The sequence below is a fragment of the Condylura cristata genome, unplaced genomic scaffold (genome assembly GCF_000260355.1).
Source record: "Condylura cristata isolate star-nosed mole 26May11 unplaced genomic scaffold, ConCri1.0 scaffold00003, whole genome shotgun sequence".
Lineage (NCBI taxonomy): Eukaryota > Metazoa > Chordata > Mammalia > Eulipotyphla > Talpidae > Condylura > Condylura cristata.
Genome location: NW_004567104.1, coordinates 76872900 through 76891312, shown reverse-complemented (window position 1 = coordinate 76891312; position 18413 = coordinate 76872900). Strand labels below are relative to the sequence as shown.

Genomic DNA, 18413 nt, shown 5'->3' with positions numbered 1-18413 from the left:
CGCGGCTGCGCCCCGTGGCCCCGGCCTCGGGCCCTGGCTGCGCCTGTGCTTCCTGCCGCAGTCCAGCCAGGGCCAGTGGGTGGAGCGTCTCTGTGGCAGCCCCAGGCCCCCCAGGCCTGTCCTCCGGGGCGCCCTGGCCCAAGCCGGCGCCAGTGTGCCGAGGTGGCCCCAGCCGCCCGCCAGCCGCGGGCCTCGCCCAGGCGCGTCCTCCTCATTCCCCGGGGGCTGGCGCCGCCTGCTGGTGACACTGGCCGCTGCGCCTCCGCCTTAGGAACAGGGTGCTCTGTTGCGCACGAGGCCCGAGACAGCGCCCGGCGCACGGGGTGCCCCCTGTGCCCCGCCTGGCACCAGGACACGCCTGCGCCCCTGTGCTGCGGGGCCACCCCGACCAGCCACGCACCAGCCATCCTGCCCTCCGAGGAAGCGAGGTCTTCTCTCGCCCTTCTCCAGCTCCCCACTGAGGGCAGAGAGGAGGGGTGATGCGCCCCACGAACCCACCCACCGGGCAGAGTGAGTGGGTGGAAGGGCCCCCTCACCCCCCCCAGGGCTCTGAAGGAAAGGGCTGCCCTTTGCATTGTCTTTTGTGGAGAAGAATTGAAACCTGTGTCAGTTCAGCCACTGTTATTTCCTCTCAAAGCAGCCAAAAATACACCAGACTAGTAGACGAGGTACAGGGGCAAAAACAGGGTACCCTTAGGGAAATTCAGGGTGTGTTGGGTGATGTTTTGGCCCTTGGTAGTTACAAAGAACACGGGTTTGGAGTCACAAATAGTAGAAGTCACTTAACCTCCCCCAAACTTGATTTCTCTTCTGCAAAACGGACCCATTCTTACAGGGCGGGGAGAGGGGCACCCCAGAACCCCCAAACCTGTCTGCTCTAAATAGGTTCTGCCATCTGCTGCAACAACACAAAACATTTAAGAGCTTTCATGGAAAGGAACTTTAATACAATGAGTGTGCAATACAGAAAAGACAAAGAATATAGTTTCTAAATCGAACACCCAAATGACCCATCCCCTCGTGGGTGAAAGTCCAGCCAGACGGTGTTGGGGACCAGCCCCAACTATCAAGGTGTCCGGGGGCGAGACAGGCAGGGCCCTAAGGTGGCAAGGCATCAGGGAGCGGAGATTCCAAAAGGGGAGAAGGGAACGGGCGTGAGGAAGACACGGGAGTCAGGGTTGGGTGCAGCTCTCCTGCCATTCCCTCAGCAGGTCTTTATACTGTCTAGCAGGTAGTTAATTGCAACAACGCGTGGAGTAAGTTAATGAGAGATCGCCATAAATTGTCATAAACGTTCTCAGGACAAGGGGAACAAAGTATTTTTCTCGTAACACTTCATGGTATACTAAATTATACATTTTGTGATAATGGTCATGTGTACAGACGTTTAGCTATAACTCAAGGGAAGAGGGGTCTGGGAAAGGGTGAGCTTGTTAGCAAAAGGCTATTAGGGGTCTTAGGCAAGTAATAAATTGTGTTAGCAGCATTATCAGTGATTGTCTAAAGAAAAGCTAATGGCTAAATTAAGGCCAGCAGAGAGTAGTTAGTGCTTGTTTTAAAAAGGAGCAAATCAAGAGAAAGCTGTCCAGTTGTGTATTAAGCAACACCTGTGTAAACAAGGTTAACAATTGTCCAGAGTCCTTATGCCCTGGGAGTCTTATCTGAAATTTGCTTTTTATTTAAAGAAACCAAGGAAGCTTCCCAGGAGTTTTTATGCCCTCGGGTCTTATCTCTCCGGGGCTTTCCTTTTGTCTCAGGAGACAGAGGAATTTCCCCGCCATGGGGCAGCTTGCCTGAACCAGGCATCCGCCTTATGAGGCTAAGGCAATCCAGCTGTAAACTGATGGCTGCTCAGAATATTTTGATATTATGACTATACAAAAAAGGGAGGTCATAACATAAGTTAGCAGTGGAAATTCTGATTTTTCAGAGCTTTTCCCAGTCTATCCAGAATTTGTTGGTCGATAGAAGCTGCGTAGTTTGTGTCAAGATGGGACTGGCCCAAAGCAAGACCTGAGCTCGCCATAGGCGAGAGCCCCTTCCGCGGGGGCCCATGGAGAAGGGTCAGCAATGGCCAGACAGGCCTGGGAGGAACAGAGCAGCATCAGAATCAGGAGAAACGTGGCTGCAGTCACCTCCTCAAGGGTCTCCCCACGCCCGCACCCCCAGAGTCCAGGGTCCAGACACAAGCGCAGCTTCTCCACGGTCTCTGCTCCCTGGCCCCCACCCCAGGCCTCCTCCTGGCCAGGTCCTGCCTCCTCCTCCTCAGTCTCCTCCAGAGTCTCCTCCCTGCTCAGCTCCACCCTCCTTGGTAGGAGGAAGGAGGGATCTGGAGCCTCCCCTTTTCCTGGAGATCCCCTTTTATAATCCTCCCTTTTAATTTTTATACCATATCTATGGTGGCACTGATTTTAGGGTGCAGCTTTAGGAAGCTGTCTTACTTTTCCTGCCCCCCCACCGCCCGTTACAACACTGACCCCCACTCCTTGGGCTTGAACTGGGTGGAGTCGGGGGTGCTTGTAGAGGGCCAGCCTCGGCGGGGCCAGCAAGTAGAAGTATAGTCACCGTTCAGCATTCCATAGCAGAGTTCCTTCCCCAACTTGGGGCTCTTTGAGTTCCGGGCACCCTCCAGCCCCTACAGGCTTTCTTCACTGGTGTTTCTAAACATGAAGATGCCGAGAAAAAGGATGACAAACCTGAGTGAGATCCCAGGGAGCAGCAGAGAGAACACCGTGTGAGTTACTGGCCCCACGGACCTCGAAACCACAGACAGGGACGCCTACAGCACCGCAGGTCCCTGGCGGGCCGGAGGCCAGGATGCCGCCTTCCTCCGTGGGGCCAACCTGCCTCCTTCTTTTGGTGTCCGGCGTCTGCCCTTCCTCGTGCTCTAGTGTTGTTACAGGGTCCCCAGAGTGGACCCGGCCGCCTGTCTGTGGACCTCACCCGCGCGCTCCCAATTCGGTTACACTGCAGGGACACACAGAAGGGTCAATAACAGGCTTGTTTACAAAAGGGGAAAGGAGCAGGAAACAGCCCAGGGAAAGAGCCGGACACAAAGTCACTGGAGCACCTTACGGCTCAGCTGACTGAACACACCTAGCCACGAGGTGGGGGAGAGTCGTTTCTCGAGCAAAAGAGAACGCGGGATGCAGTCAGGCCCTATTTATGCCCCAAATGTCCCAGAATTCCTGCTAGCTCCGCCCTGGGGTCCGGCAGTTCTCTCCCTGGTGCTGCTGGGAGTTGTAGTTTCCAATCCCTGGAGTAGGGGGTGGAGTCCAGAAAGCTGGAGTAGGGGGTGGAGTCCACAAGACTCTGCAGAGTTCCTTTAGGACATCCTGCCCCTTAGCAATTCCCCCCTTTTGATTAGATCACACTTCATAGACAGTCTCTATAACTGGTTTAACTTAACAGTTTGACTTCGCCGCTCCAGCCCTGGGGCTCCTAGACGCCCTCATGAATCTCCCCTCGTTGTCTCAGTAGCCGCAGGCCACGTCGGTCCAGGACACGGCCTCCCCAGTAGACCAAACAGTCCAAGAAGGTCACTGCCCAGAGCCCCGAGGTTGAGGCGCGGGTCTTTGGTGGGGACACAATTCAGCCACGACAGTGAGATCAGGGCCGAAGACAACACTCTCGTCAAGGAAACCACAGTGGACATCAAAAAAGACCAGAGACGGCTGCAGAACTGGTCACCTGAAGGGCAGCAGGTGTGAATGTGGGCTCACCTTCCCCAACCCCATGAGGGTCTCCTCAGAGGACATGAGCTCGTGGTGCTGAGCTCCCCTCAGGGCGTCAGCGGGGCCTGCAGAAGGCAAGAAGTCTCCTCCGCCTGCCTGGGGGGAGCTCAGACCTGGCCTGGGAAGCCAGGGGGAGGTGGGCGTGGGCAGCAGAGGCCCTCCTGCCTTTCACTTGAGGATCACCAGAAGCTCTTCTGACATAGAAAAGGACGTGATGTTCCTACAGCCCAAAACTCACTTGGGGGGCTCTGTGTTAGGGAAGCAATGCAGCACCTGGGAGAGCATCTTGGTTTGGTTTAAGAGATCGAGCGCCTGCTGCATTGACTTGGACTCTGTCTGCGAGCAATGGCGCCCCCTCCAGCAGCCGTGAGTGATGGCTTCCCAAAAGTCAGCTGGAGCAGCTTTGAGGGTCTTGGCACTCACATGGCATCATTCACGCTGCAGACTGCTCACGCGGGCTCAAGGCACAGGCCAAGTCCGTCCACATCTCTTTATTGAGAAGGAGGGTCCGTGGGAACCTGGGAGCCTTCAGCAAGAAGAGAAAATACAGAAGCAAAGAATGCATTCCGATAAACAAAATGAGAGGAACTCATCTACCGTTAAAAGGAAGTATAACACCCTGCTAGCCTGGATGAGGATGAAAAAACACCCCATGCTTCATGACTGCTCGCTGGCACTGGGTTGTTATTTTTGGTTTTTGTTTTTTTTTTGGGGGGGGGTCACTGACCACAAGTGCTCACTGAACTTTAATAGAGACAGATACAAGTCTCTGCTCCCGGGGGGTCTCTCATTCTGGAACAACCAAAGGTATGCTGGGTGCTGGTCAATGCTATGAAGACAGATGAGATGAGGCAGGGCAGCAAAGCCAGGTGGTGACACGGGAGCTTCGCAGTTAAGGGATACTGCTGGGTGGGCTCGTGCGTGTAGCAAACTCTCCTGAAACCCTGGCTGCTCAGCGCAAGCCCCAGCGGCACGACACTCACACAGCCTGGGCTGCAGGGGGCGTCCCACTCATCTCACTGGCTCCAGGCGGCGGGGCTGCAGCATGTGAGCCAGAGCGGACAGGGAAGGGGACCCTCTGTCTGACCCAACGAAGGGTGTGAGTTCAGAGTCAGGATGCAGCTGCTCCATCCCATGAACACGCTGGGTCGGGGAGGCTGTCTGCGCACAAGCACCATGACCTCCAGACGAGCCATGACTCCCGAGAACGACCCCCTAGGACCTCGGCTGTCGCACCCAGCCCATCCCGGAAGACAGGGCTCTGGGGAGAGCTTGCCCACCCTCTGTTTCCCTCGAGACAACATCAGACAGGCGAGGAACAAGGCTCCAGCATAGGTTTTATTTGTCTCTGCAGAAAATTCTCAAAGTGGCTTCCAGAAGCTCACCAATGGACTAGAAATTCTCACTGCAAAGTTCAGAACTGGGGTGGCTTTCCCAGAGTGATCTGGGAGCCCTTCCTGGGCCCCAGTTCTCACTTGTGAGTCCTTAATGAACCCACTTATTTTTGCCTGTCCTGATTTATCCCAGCTGACAAACTGTAAGAGGAAAGGGACCAGATGATGTGACTCAGACCCCTGAATAGCAGGTCGCGTCAGTTATATTCCAGGGTCCAGACCAAACCCCATGGCAGCACCTCCACAGGTGGGCAGGGTGACCCCTGTGCCGAATGAGGAAGCCAGGGGCTTGGTGAACAGCACATGGACATCCCGTGCAGCTCGGCGTGTCCCTGGCCGCCCGTACTCGTCATCGCCAGGCTTCTGCTCTCTCTAAGCCCTAGCGAGTGGTATTCCTGTTCTCCTTCCTCGAGCGCTTCTTGGGGGATTCCCTTCTCCATTGGCATGTTTTTCTAAAAGCACCCCTTTGCAAGCCATCAGGGCAAAATCCAGCCTGTCATCTGTCCTGATAAATGAGGTCTTGTTGGAACAAGCCGTGTGCATTTACTGACATGTTTCCATGGCTGATGCACTCCACACCTGCATGACTGAGCAGCTGTGACCGAGATGGATGCACCTCCTGGCGGGGAATGCTCCGCCTGGCACTGCAGGGAGTCTCCTGCCCCTTCATCTGCATCATTCAGAAAGTGGAAAATGAGAGTGGCCTTTCGTTTAGTAATTCCCCGTTATAAGGAAATGAGTGGGAGTGTGCACATAACTTACACAAAAGAATAGACAGCAGAAAAGTGTTTGTGATGGATAGATGGGTGGTTGGGTAGGTGGGTGGGTGGATAAATGGGTGGTTGGGTGGGTGGATGGATAGAGATTGAGACATTATGATATTGTAATTTATAATAAATATACACACACACACATATTTGATCCTCATCCTCATTCTTTGCATGGAGCTTCTACAACACATAGAATTTCCTGATAAGAGAGGTAAAGGTGTCTTTTGTTTTTCATAAAAAGCCCATTTCAAAAACACCCGACTCTATGTTAACGAGGTAGCTTGGGAAAGCCTCGGAGGTTGGTGAACTTGATTGAATTTCCCTGCTGGTAAGTGATGATGACCTTTTTTCATGTGCCCTTTCTTTGGAGAGGTGCCTGGTTAACTCTTCTGTTCATTTTTTTATTGGGTTCTTTGTTTTCTTCTGTGATGAGTTGTTTGAGCACTCTGTAGATCTTCAATAGCGGTTCCTTGTCGTGTGTACGGTGTGCAGAATTCTTCTCCCATTCAGGAGAGTGTTTTCTCTCTAGTCAAGGTTTCTTTCGCTGCATGGAAGCTTTTTAGCTTGACGTGTCCCAGGTGTTTATATTCTCTTGTTTTTCCTGCTGTTGGAGAATAACCCTTAAAAACATCGCTAAAGTGTGCTGTCATGAAGCATTTTGCCTATGTTTTCTTCTATGTGTTTTATAGTTTTAGGCCTTATATTCAAGTCTTTTATCCACTTTGAATTGATTTTGTGTGTGGTGTTAGAGAGTTCTCTGGTTTCATTTCTTTTGAATGTGCTTTTCCAATTTTCCCAACACCAGGAACTGCCATATTCTTTATTCCTATGTATGTTCTTGGCCACTTTGTCATAGAGTGTGGGTTGTGGGGATGGTGCTAATTATTGGCTGGGGCATGAGTGGGGCTCTTTCAAGGCTTCATTCCAGCTCACGGTGTAGTTCAGATCTGAAATCTCACGTCATTGTTCTGTTCTACCCTCTTCCAACCCCTCTGCCACCATCATCAGTAAGGAAGAAACTTCAAGAACCATCATCCTGATACAGGGCAGCGAGGGGCACTAAAGCTGGCCAAGAACACTGCCCAAATTGTTTATCAGTCTATCTGAGTTCTTTGTCGGAGACACTTTGTCCCCGATCACGGATTATTGGGGGGCAGCACAGGCAGGGTCTCAAGGTGGGAACGACGTGGGCGAGCGGATATTCCAAAAATTGGGGAGTAGAAGGGAGCCGGAGTGAGGCAGACACCCTAGTCAGAGTTGATGCAAATCTTCCTGCTCTGCCTTCAGCAGAGGTTTATTTTATACATTTCAAGCAGGCAGGGGGGTGACATTAGCATATGAAAGGGGCTGAGATCACAATCACCTTTTTTCTAAGAATAGTCTGGGGTTGTTTTGACCTTTACTTGCGATTATAACATTCTAAAATCAATCAAGGTTAAAAACAGGTACATAGATGCACAAAGTTTAAGACTAATATTACTATAGTCAAGATTAACTAAAATAAAGTCCTTTAAACCTTATCTACTACTTAACGGTTTGTTTGGTTTTTTTTTTTTTTCTACTTGAGACATTCTGGGAGGCAGGAAGAGGAAATTTCTTGTAAATCAAATGACGGAAAAGTTCTTTGAAGAAACTTGTTAGAAAGTTTTTAAGTGAGTTTCCTTGAGGTCTAGACAGTAGAAAGCGTAATTAGCTCTGAATAGGAGACATAGGTAAATTTCCTTATCTAAAGACTAGATAGTAGAATCCTGAAAGACTAGCCAGAAGACTTGTGTGAATTCCTTTGAAGTGCAGTAGGTAGAAAACATGACTAGCTCTAAAACAGGTAACCTGGATGAATTTCCACATCTAAACTCCAGACAGTAGGAAGCTTGAGTAATTGTTTAGAAGCTGAATAGAAGGCCAGGTGAGATAGTAGAGGAATAAGATTTGGGTTTTCCTCCATGGGCAGTGAGAGACTTTGCAGAAACAGCCCTTTTGCTTTTACTGATCAGCCAGTTGTCAAGTCACTTTTGACTTCAGAGGAATGTCTCACCCTAGTGCAGTGCTTGCTTGTCAGGGCAGGCAGACCTTATGCCTCTGAGGCAATCCAATTGTAAGCTGAAAGTTGCTCAGAATATTTTGATTATACAAAAAAGGGAGGTCAGAACATAAGTTAGCAGTGGAAAGTCTGATTTTTCAGAGCTTTTCCCGATCTACCCGGAATCTGTCAGACGATAGACGTCGCATAGCTTGTGTCAGTTCTTCACTTACGAGCACAGTGACAAGACAACAATGGTGGGATTTATTTAACAAACCAGGGGAAAACAAAGAGTTTCTGAGACCAAAATGACGATTTGCCTCACCCAAAGCCACATCCACTGCTTTTAAGTCCTCAACAAAAGCAGACCAGATGGCATCACCCTGCCTCTGGGATGCAGGGCTCCTCTCCCTAACTGTAGGCCACGTGTTCAAGATGGTGTCTTCCTGCCCCTGCAAGCACATGGCAGTCAGACTATAGGGCAGGTTTCAGCTCACGAGGACAACAGAAGATGCAACAAGAGATGGTCCCTGAGCTGTTGAGATGCCCCAGCACGGCACCAGCCAAGTGACACTCAAAACAGCAGCAACAGCGATCAAATGACTTGACCAGCAGCACACTTGTTCAGCTCAGCCAGAAAACACGTCGGTCTTGACCTCTGCCAGGCTGCAGCAGCGGTTACACTGGGCACAGCTGTAGTCAGTCTGCTGCTTGCAAAGCCGAAAACTCTTCCTCTCTGAGGCTGGGTGCTGGAGCCCTCTCCACCTTTAAATGCCAACAGCCTTCTGAAACTAAAACACTGATCCTCGGAAGCTGAATCCGAACACTGACTCCTGAAAACTGAATCATCTACAAAACATTATCCACTTCTTTGTATTTCTTGTCTATTGCTACACCCCAAAATGCGACACCTTTCAGCACTTTCCCCGGGCTATCAATCTTCACCAGCAACCCCCTCCAGGAGGCAGACCTTGAACAAACAATGGCTTTAAGCAGCGGTCACAGTCCTGGGTGCCTGACCTGTGTCATCTGTGCTGCTGGGAACCCTCAATAGCCTGGACACTCCTCTCCCCGGGAACTCTCTAGACCGTACCAATAGAGCCTCATCTCCTGAGGCTTGATGTGGTGGCTGGAGACGATCTTCCTGTAACGACACACGGAAAAGGGTAGGCCTTTTGGAAAGAAGGTCTGTACTGTGTGAAGCTGCCGAGGGCGGATTTTGAGCTTTTGGAGGCAGAGACCCACAAAGACATCTTCCAGCCTAATGAAACGGACACTTTCAGAAACATGATACACCAGGCTGGCCACATCGCTGGAGAACACGTAGCCGGTGCCGTCGCAGTAGGTCGGGAATGTTCCCCACTGATATTCTTCTCTGCTAAGAAACCATTTATTGGATCTTCTCCGGACAGGCAGGGAGTTTTTATAGAGGAGGCCAGTGAAGAAGCGCGAGGTCTGGTTCTTCTTCAGGAGCAGCTCCACCAGGTAGTCGACGTTGATGAACATGTCAGAGTCTGTCTTCATGGCGAAAGCGGCCTGGGGACAGTAGCGGTGGACCCACTCCATGCCCATCATGGTCTTCAGGGTCAAGTTGTCATAAGTGTCCAGGAAGTCCTTCTGCACGGTGTCGCGATGCTGCTGGCCTTCCCGGGCCACCGCCCGGGCCAGGTCCCGGCTGGGGGTGGCGCCCAGGAGGAAGAGCGCCCGGACCCGCTTTCCCCGGACCGTGCGCTCCCTCCCCCATGTGCTCCGGATGGCGCTGCGAGCAGCCGCCTGCTGGGGGGCCGACGTCACCAGCAGGACCAGGAAGGGGGCGTTCCGCTCGCAGGCCGAGTCGGGGAGCTGCAGGAAGGCCCCACTTGCTCTCTTGGAAAACACTGGAGTGACTTTGGAAGGTTTCACATTTTCCGGGTTAAGGTAACACCACAGGGCTCCCATGACCACCAGGGAAACACAGATTAATCTCATGTAAAGGTAAGTCATCTGAAAGAAACAGGGAAAAAATGGTCAGAACTCAATGGCACGAGGGCACGGTGACCTTGACTGGGAGGTGGCCAGCGGAGGGCCCGTGCTGCCCGCTGCTGTCTCAGACACCCGCAGCCTCACGGCACACAGGGTGGGGTGTGGGGCTCAGAGGGGCAGAGAGGACCCCAGTGTCTTCCCCACGGGGCGGTCATGGGCTCAGGCTGGGGCACAGTGCAGGCCCTCAGGTCAGCGCCACCGAGGAAGTCCGGTTCCCCCAACAAGACAGCCTTCCCGAGCAGCCACCTCTGACTCCTGAGGAAAGCCAGTAGCTGCCCTCTGGAAGCCACCTGCGGTGATGGCGTTTGTGGTGATGGCACAGGGTGCACAGAGGACTGGAAACACACCCCGGGAAGAGAAGGAGGAGCGAGCTGGGTTCACGGGGCCCTCAGGGTCCCGGGCCCGGCGCGGGTCTGACTCCCTGCGCAGTCCCGGCATGAGGCCGGGCTGCTCAGCGTGGGGGAGACAGCGTCTGAGTCGGCCTCTCCCCAGCGAGTCCCCAGTGCCGCCCTGGGCCACAGTCAAGGCCACAGTCCCAGGAGGGGAGTGGGACGCGCACGGGCTGTCTCTGGGTGGTGGGAAGTGCGGGAGGAGGGACCGGGCTGACCCCAAACTCGGGAAGCGTGTCCCCCCGCTCAGCAGCGGACACCGCGGAGGGCGCAACAGGACAGTGAAGCCGGGGACGTCGGGGCCTGGCTGAGGAGCTCAGTCAGGCTGGACGCTGGACGGGGGAGACAGAAGATCGGCCCTTGCGCGGCACGGTGACACTGGTGACTGGGCTGCTGGGCACACGGCAGCTCCCTGAGAGTCTTCTCGGGAGTCCAGCGTTGTGTTGTGGGGTGAGGCGTGAGCCTGGCTGGGAAGGAAAAGGACGGGGGCTCCGGGGTGACCACCCGGTGTGTGGCCTCACTTGGTGTCTGGTAGGTTTGCACCCCCACATTCTCTCTCAGGCTTGTGTCTCTTGTTTGTGCTTTTCTCTCCCGCATTTAACTTCATCTCATAATTTTAATTCAATGATGAAAAATAATCACAAGAAAGCCTAGATTCCCACTTTTATGTTTTTCATGTATCTATTCCTCCCTCTCCGTCTCCCAGCGACCTCGGCTCTGACTGAGGTAGACTGTGCTTGCACATTGCGAACGACTTCTGTGACCGACAAATCTCTGTGTTTCAGTTTCCTTGTGACTATTGCTGAAGAGCATCTTGCACCCACGATAAAAACCCCTGTTAAAGGCACAGCATTGCTTGGAAACAGACCTGCCCCTGGGAAGCTCACCAGGGACGGGCAGGAGTCCCCAGGAATTCTGGCCAGGAGCAGCACTAGCCCAGCCTGGGCCGCCGGAAACCCTGGCCCGGCCGTCAGGGTCACATGCGGCCCACACGTGGCCCCATGCCCAGACAGATGGGAGCGGTGAGGCCCTGTGTGCCTCTGGGCGCTGGGGGAGCAGACCCCAACGGCGGGGAGCAACCGGCATGGTAAATGCATGACGTGGAAGGCGCAGCTCTGGGCCTACAGGAGAGGGACTGCGAGGTCCACACGGGGTGCCCGGGCCTGTCTCTGCCCTCAGGCCCCGGGGTGCCCTGAACGCCTGTGCTCGGACAGCGCACCACGAGGCCAGCGGAGACCCACACCTGCACCCGCAGGAGCCGGTGCGGGGGCACTTCCTGCCCGACACTGCCTAAGCCGCTAGCCTTAACTCGGACAAGAACACCCCTGGGGGCTGCCAGAGAGCTGCCCAGAGAGCCTTGTCCTACGCTCCTGCGCTCTGTCCTCTGTTGCTACATTCAGCCCAACAGGTCACTTCCACGGTGCCCCTCCTGACCTCTGGGGCAGGTGGTCGAGGCCCCGGGGTTGGGGGTGATCCGACACTCGGAGTGAAGCCTGAGCCGGCCAGCTGGGTGCTAAAGTGCCCCGGCCAGCACAGCTGCGGGCACAGCCTCGGCTCACAGGACAGGCTCTGGGCAGCGCCAGGACTCGGCAATCAGGTGAGGCCCCAGAAGACTCCGCCCAGGCACTGAGCCTGCTGGTCCGCCCAGGGTCGGGACGCCCAGGCCACGGGAGCAGTCATGTCGTGGGAACCTCAGTCCCCAGCAGGGGCACAGCCCCGCAGACTGTCACCCTCACTCACGCCGTGACCTCTGCTCCCTCAGGGGATGCGACATTAGGGGTTTCATGGTCCACTCCTGGCCGAATCACTAAGACAGTCACGGACAATGGGAATATCACGCTCATCTGTACCAGGACTCCCGAGGACACCTCTCAGGATCTGCAAAACCACATGGAAGCTTCTAGAAAACGCTCATGCTGTGCCCGCACCAGCCCCCAGGCTGACCATGCCCACAGGCTCCAGGCTCCTCCCAAAGGCTCTGGACATCACACAGTGGAGCCCCCTGTTCCTGACGGTCCCTGGGCACGCTGCTCAAGGACGCACCCCCAGAGGACTCCCAGTAACAGCACCCAACACTTTCAGAGCAAAAGCAAATGAAGGACAAAGAGAAATCAGACGTATAAACTGAGATCGGAAACTACCTTCATAGAGTCCAGAGCACCAGGAAGGAGCGCAGGGCCACTCTGTGTTATTTGCTTGGAACAGGGTCTGAATTGCCCCTAGTCACCTGCCCAAAGGCACTCACTGGCCGACGCGCTAAAATCAATCTTCTCAAAGCTCCACCCAACCACAGGGGATCCCAGAGCCCATCACGCTGCCCCTGCAGCGGGCAGAACTAAGAAGCTGTCCTCACAGGCCCCTGCACACCCGGGAGAAGGTGCCCACGGTTCCCAGGCCTCCAGGTAGGACGGGAAAGGGGGCCTGGACGCGCCTACTCCTTACAGACCAGCTTCTGCTCCTGAGGGCGCCGTCTCCAGCCCTGCCAACCTTCCAGCAGAGCCTGACCACAGGTGTGCCCGCGAGGGGTCCAAGAGGGAGCCCCGGACCCAGTGCGGATGGGCAGGGTAGGATGCGTCCACGCGGTCTGCGAACAGACCCAAGCGACCCGGCTTCACCCTGACCCCGGCGAGACCCACGCTGAGTGTGTTCAGAGAAGGAACATCACAGGGGTCGCCCCTCACCCCGGGCGCCACGACCCCATTTTAACGGGACTCAAAGACCCCCAAAATGCACTACAACACCCGGGAAAAACTTACATGTCCTCACCCTTTAAAACACAAAGCTTGTCATGTCGTTGAAATGTAATAAACACACCAGGAGAAAGCCCAGACCCTGGATGGAATGTCGGATCATCTTGGGTAAGAAAGGCGAACTCCAGTGGGGTAATTCAAGCGGGCATGTGCGTTTTCAGCACTTTGCAGGCATCCAAGAAAAGGCAAGCTTCCTGGGTTTCCCAGTTAGATGAACTGCTGGTATGGAAGTTACAGCATTTGTCAACAAAATAATAATAGCCTAAGAAAAGGTGACCTTGGCTGATGAAATGTCCATGGGCATCGAAACGTAGGTTTGGGAGGAGATGCTTTAGACAGGTGTAAGGGAGCAGGGTGGGGGTGTATGTTCCAGGGTGCAGAGGGAAGTGCGGTCCCCAGGGCTTTCCAGCACGGCCTGGCTTCGGACAGGGGCAAGTCCGTGGGAGCCCCAGGGCCAGCAAGAGCCCCAGGCTCTTCTGACTGCAACTAGGTTCAGAGCGGCACAAAACACAGCCACCCATACCCGTCATGACCGGGGTCCCATCGGAACCCACAAACTCACACGCTATTGCTACCGTGTCAGGGGACCTGCAGGGGTACAGGCCCATCAGGTAGACGGGGCTCAGTCCTTGGGGAAAGGACACTTCCCCTCCCCGCCTCTAGGCAGCGCTGTGGGCACAGAGACTGAGGCCTGAGAGCTGGGCGCCCCTTGCAGCTGTGTTGGGGTGAAGGAGTGGGGGAGGGGGACCCTTCCCCAATACAGCTCCGCCCCCATGCACTGCTCTGCCCACCACACAGCTCCACCCTTGCAATGCTCCACCCCCTGCATGCTCCAACCCCCAAAGCTGAGTGGCCCCGCACCCCCACACCACCACCACCCCACACAGCTCTGCCCCCACATGGCTTGGCCAACCCAGGCGCAGAGCCCCCCCAAGTACCGACTCCCAGCACAGCTGAGCCTGCCCGGCACAGCCCAGGGGTGCAGTGTCACCCCAGCCTCATTCCGCGCTCTCACAGTGTCCTGGCCGGCACCTTATGCCCTGGGTGGGCACTGCGGGTCCTCGTCCACCCTGCACACGAGCCCTGGAAGCGGCCCCGAGTGACCCTGACAGTGTCCCGCCTGAGCTCCGGGCTGGCCCGATGCTCCATCGCTCCACCCCAGGGCTGCCCCGCGGAAGCGCTGGAGGCGCCTCCCCACCCCCCACGTGTCCTGCGCCCAGGAAGCTGTCCGCCTGCTGCAGGGTGTGCAAACGGCTTCAGTGCCAGATGGCAGTGGGGGACAGCGATCTCACTGGGCGGGAGGCCGTTCAAGCCAATTTCCTCAGCCTTTGATGCCAAAGTTTGTTTAAACAAACTATGTCCTTCAGATGTGCAAATCTTCGTTCCTTTCTGAAGGGCTGTCAGAAGCAGGCGTCCATTCTACCAAGAGCTCCAAGCGGCCGGCTCTTGTCAGCGGTGCACACGGCCTGCGAGCCCCCCCAGGGGTGTGGTACTGGAAGCCCGTTGCCCTGTGACTGGAACAGCATCGACACTCCGAGTGGGTTTTCACACTTACAGGCTGACTTCATGTCTGCCAACTTCCTGATGTCATTTTTTAAGTTTTAGAAAGTCTACAGGAAATCTTCCAGTACCACATGGTACGGAGGTCACGCAGAACAGGGCGCTCTCTGTACCGAGCCCCACCACCCTGCCAGGACAGCCCTGCTGACCGCTGGAACTCCCCAGACACAGCCTGCTAAGGGAATTACTTGCAACTCTATTTCTGTTCCCACCAAACATCAGCAGTGTCAACAATACGAACAAACCATCAGAATAGGAGCAGATGATCAAAGCAAGATGAGCACCAGCAAGACTTTACCTTCACGCGCCTGTCACTGACCGCGGGAGGGACGGCGGGGCGGACACAGGAGAGCAAACCCGCAGGAGAAAGACCGTGTGTGAGAAGCCTGACCCGGATCCTGTGTGCCCAGACCTGGCAGGAGACCCGACCACATCCGCCCTGACCAGGGAGAACTCCAGGTGAGAGGGCACCAGTGAGAGTCTTATCAGGAAAGCAAGCCCTACCTTTAACTACGAGAGATTAACAGGCAGTGCAAGAGGAAGAAAGCTATTATACCCAGTGTTTCATCCATATTCCATGCAAATTTTGTAAGAATGACATTTCGCTCCTGTAGAATATTTGGAATTGTATGAGGAAAGAAAGTAACCATTGCGCGGGCTTTTCCAGCATTACTGACAATGAGCGCTGGTGATAAGATTCAACCGCAGACTGCTGTGCTGAGGACAGACAGTGCGGGCGCACCCCCCACCCGCAGTGAAGGAGAGTGGGGGTGTGTGACAGAGCCCACGAGGCCACGGAGACACAGCAGCAGGGTCAGACCGGAGGGCGACAGCGAGTGATGGGCGTCCCGCAGCCTGAAGTCTGCGGCACAGGTGACCTCTGACACTAGCACACACTTTCTTTTGCTAAAAGTGATGCTTATCAGGCCCTCCCTGGGGGCGCAGCGGGTTACAGCACAGCACTAAGAGGCTAAAGCCGCTTCCGCATGAGTTCGATCCCCGCCTGCCCCGGAGGTGACCCCAGGGCGCGGCAGACCTCTCCTGACCCGCCCGCTGCTCCCCTCAGCAGTGTACTTCGTCGATCTGCCTGTCCTGCTCCCCACTCTGTCTCTGGTGAAGCCTCTCATCCTCCGCATCTCTGGCCTGTACCCCAGTTCTGTATGAATAAATAAATAAATCTTTAAAAAAAAAAGTGATGCTTATCATGTGCCACTAGGAAAACGCACGTGCGTGTAAAAGCCGACTGCCCGGCGGGCAATGGCCGGCCCGGCACTTTCTGAGCCGTGAGAGCCAGAGGCAGAGGGCTGATGAGTCGGGATGGAATGGAAAGTGAGCAGCACCAGGACCCCCAAAACTCCGGGGGCCGCACACAGCAACGGCTCACATCTCGCTCCCAAAGGATCATGGGGCGTGGACGACGCTGTCCGCGGGCACCTGTGGCCGGCTGGCCCTCGAGTCCTGGCAGCCTCTTAGTGGGGCTGCCCTGGCATTGCGGGGGCTGGGGACAGCTGGGGGCCACAGAGGGGACACGCCGAGAGCCGAGATGGTGCAGGTTTGCAGGAGAGTTGATTTCAGGTTTCCAGTTCTGAGGTCAAGTTTGAGGGCCGGAGTGCAGCCTGGGGAGTTCCAGCAAGCGCCGCTCTTCCACATGATGAGGCAAAGTCACCTGTGGAATAGGAGCTCGAGGACTGTTGTCGGAGGAACAAATCCTGCAGAGGGCTTCCCTTTATTGGGATTCTTTCAGAATCTTTGTGAAAATTATAGCTAGGGCGCTCCCTGGTGGCACAACCGGTTAAGTCCCAGCACTATGAAGTTTGCAGAAGCCACTGAAGCAGGAGTTCTATCCCCGGCCTGGGAGGTGACCCACAGGGCCTGGCAGACCTCTCCTGACCCGCCTGCTGCTCCCCTCAGCAGTGGACTTCATCAGTCGGCCTGTTCTGCTCCCTGCTCTGTCTCTGGTGAAGCCTCTCACTCCCCACATCTCTGGTCAGTACCCCAATTCTTGTGTGTATAAATAAATAAATCTTGGGCCCTCCCTGGTGGCGCAACAAGTTAAAGCACAGCACTGCAAAGCTGGCCATAGCCCCTTCACCACAAGTTCAATCCCCCCACTCCAGAGGTGACCCACATGATACGGCAGACCTCTCCTGTCCCCCCGCTGCTCCCCTCAGCAGTGGACTTCGTCAGTCGGCCTGTTCTGCTCCCCCCTCTGTCTCTGGTGAAGCCTCTCACCCCCATACCACTGTATGGTCTGTACCCCAGTTTTGTAAGCATAAATAAATAAATCTTTAAGAAAATTATAACAAAAAGTGGCCGTCCTCTGTGCTGTCTTTCATGGAGTCTAAGACTCATGTCTACTGTATTTTGCCTGCTTTTTAGTTTGTCTTGTTTTTTTGCTTTCCTCGTATTCTACATAGGTGTGAACGCCTCTGATGACTGACTGTGTCTCTTCTTTAGAAGTGTTTCTTCAGGCCTCTGGTCCACTTTGGAGTGGTTTCTTTGTTTTGTTTTTGCTGTTAACTTGTCTGAGGTCTCTGTGTACTTTGGAAATTAACCCTTATCACAATATGATGTGCAAATATCTTTTCCGTGTCTGCGTGTCGCCTTTTGTTTTCAGGTGGCTTTCACTGCTGCACAAAAGCCTTTCAGTTTGCTACAGACCCGTGTGTTTTTGCTCTTGTCTTACTTACTACTGTAGGTGAGCTCCCACCTACATCTCTGAGTGTAACTTCCAGGAGTATATGGCCTATGTTTCCTTCCATGAAATTTTGGCCTCAGGTCTTGTTCCCACCTCTCTCATTCATTTTGAATTAGATTTGTTTATGCTGTAAAATGGTCATCTAGTTTCATGTCTTGCCTGGTGTCCAGGGTTCCCTGCTCCGTTTGTTGAAGGGACTTTCCTGTCTCCACTGTATGGTCAGTGCCGCTGTGTTGCAGCCTAATGGTCACTCTCTATGTGGGCTTGTTTCTGAGTCTTCCACTCCACCTCATTTATCTCTTGGTCTGTTTTCTACAGTAACGTGCTGTTTGGGTTGCTATTCCTTGGTAGTATGGTTTGAAATAGGAAGCATTTTTACACATCCTTCTTCTTTTCACTGAAGACTGACTGTCCGGCATGTTTTGTCTGTTATAGTGTTGTCTGTTCCCTCCCTTTCTCCTGCACCTCCCACTTCCCAAACTTCCTCCCACTTGATGCCCGCCCCCCCATTCTGCCTGGACTCTTCAGGTCCCCAGGTTTCTATCTGCTCTTCAAGTGGCCCAGACGTCACCTGAATCCTGAATCCTGATCCAAAATTCCCAGGTTTGGGCCAGGAGCCGCCCCAACCACCACTGGAGGAGGAAAAGGTCCCCAAGCTCATAAAAGGCAGACAACTCCCAGCCCAACCACTGACTGGAGGCTGAGTCTCAGCAGGAGGGACTGCGCTGATTTCCTTGATGACTTTTAGAGGTTGAACCATACTTGTTTCTTGCTAAAATGCTTGCATTTTGCTTACTTTTTTGAACAAATTACCTGTGGTTTCATTGATCTTTGGACTTTTTATTTTCTCTGTCTTTTATTTTTGCTTTGATTTTTATGTCTGTTGTTCTGTTGGCTTTTTGGATTTATTTGTTTTTTTTATAATTCTGTGACCTGAAAGAGAAGTTTCATTTTGAGCACACTGTGATTTCTTAATGATGACCTATACTGGTATATATATCCTTCTTGGTACAATTAGGCTGAGTCCCATGATTTCTGGAAGGTTGTATCCTCATTCACATTTGTCTCAAGGTATT

General features: G+C 54.1%; 1 protein-coding gene across 1 annotated transcript; it reads right to left on the bottom strand.

Moving 5' to 3' along the window:
- Nucleotides 1-8965: 8965 nt before the first annotated feature.
- On the bottom strand, nt 8966-9901 carry LOC101637429 (beta-1,3-galactosyltransferase 5-like). Its single transcript, XM_004675552.1, has one exon. The coding sequence runs from the start codon at nt 9899-9901 to the stop codon at nt 8966-8968; it is 936 nt and encodes a 311-aa protein (XP_004675609.1).
- Nucleotides 9902-18413: the final 8512 nt, after the last annotated feature.

Bases quoted from the DNA above. Each gene is read 5' to 3' on its own strand.
- LOC101637429 (XM_004675552.1), bottom strand. From the start codon at position 9,901: ATGACTTACCTTTACATGAGATTAATCTGTGTTTCCCTGGTGGTCATG.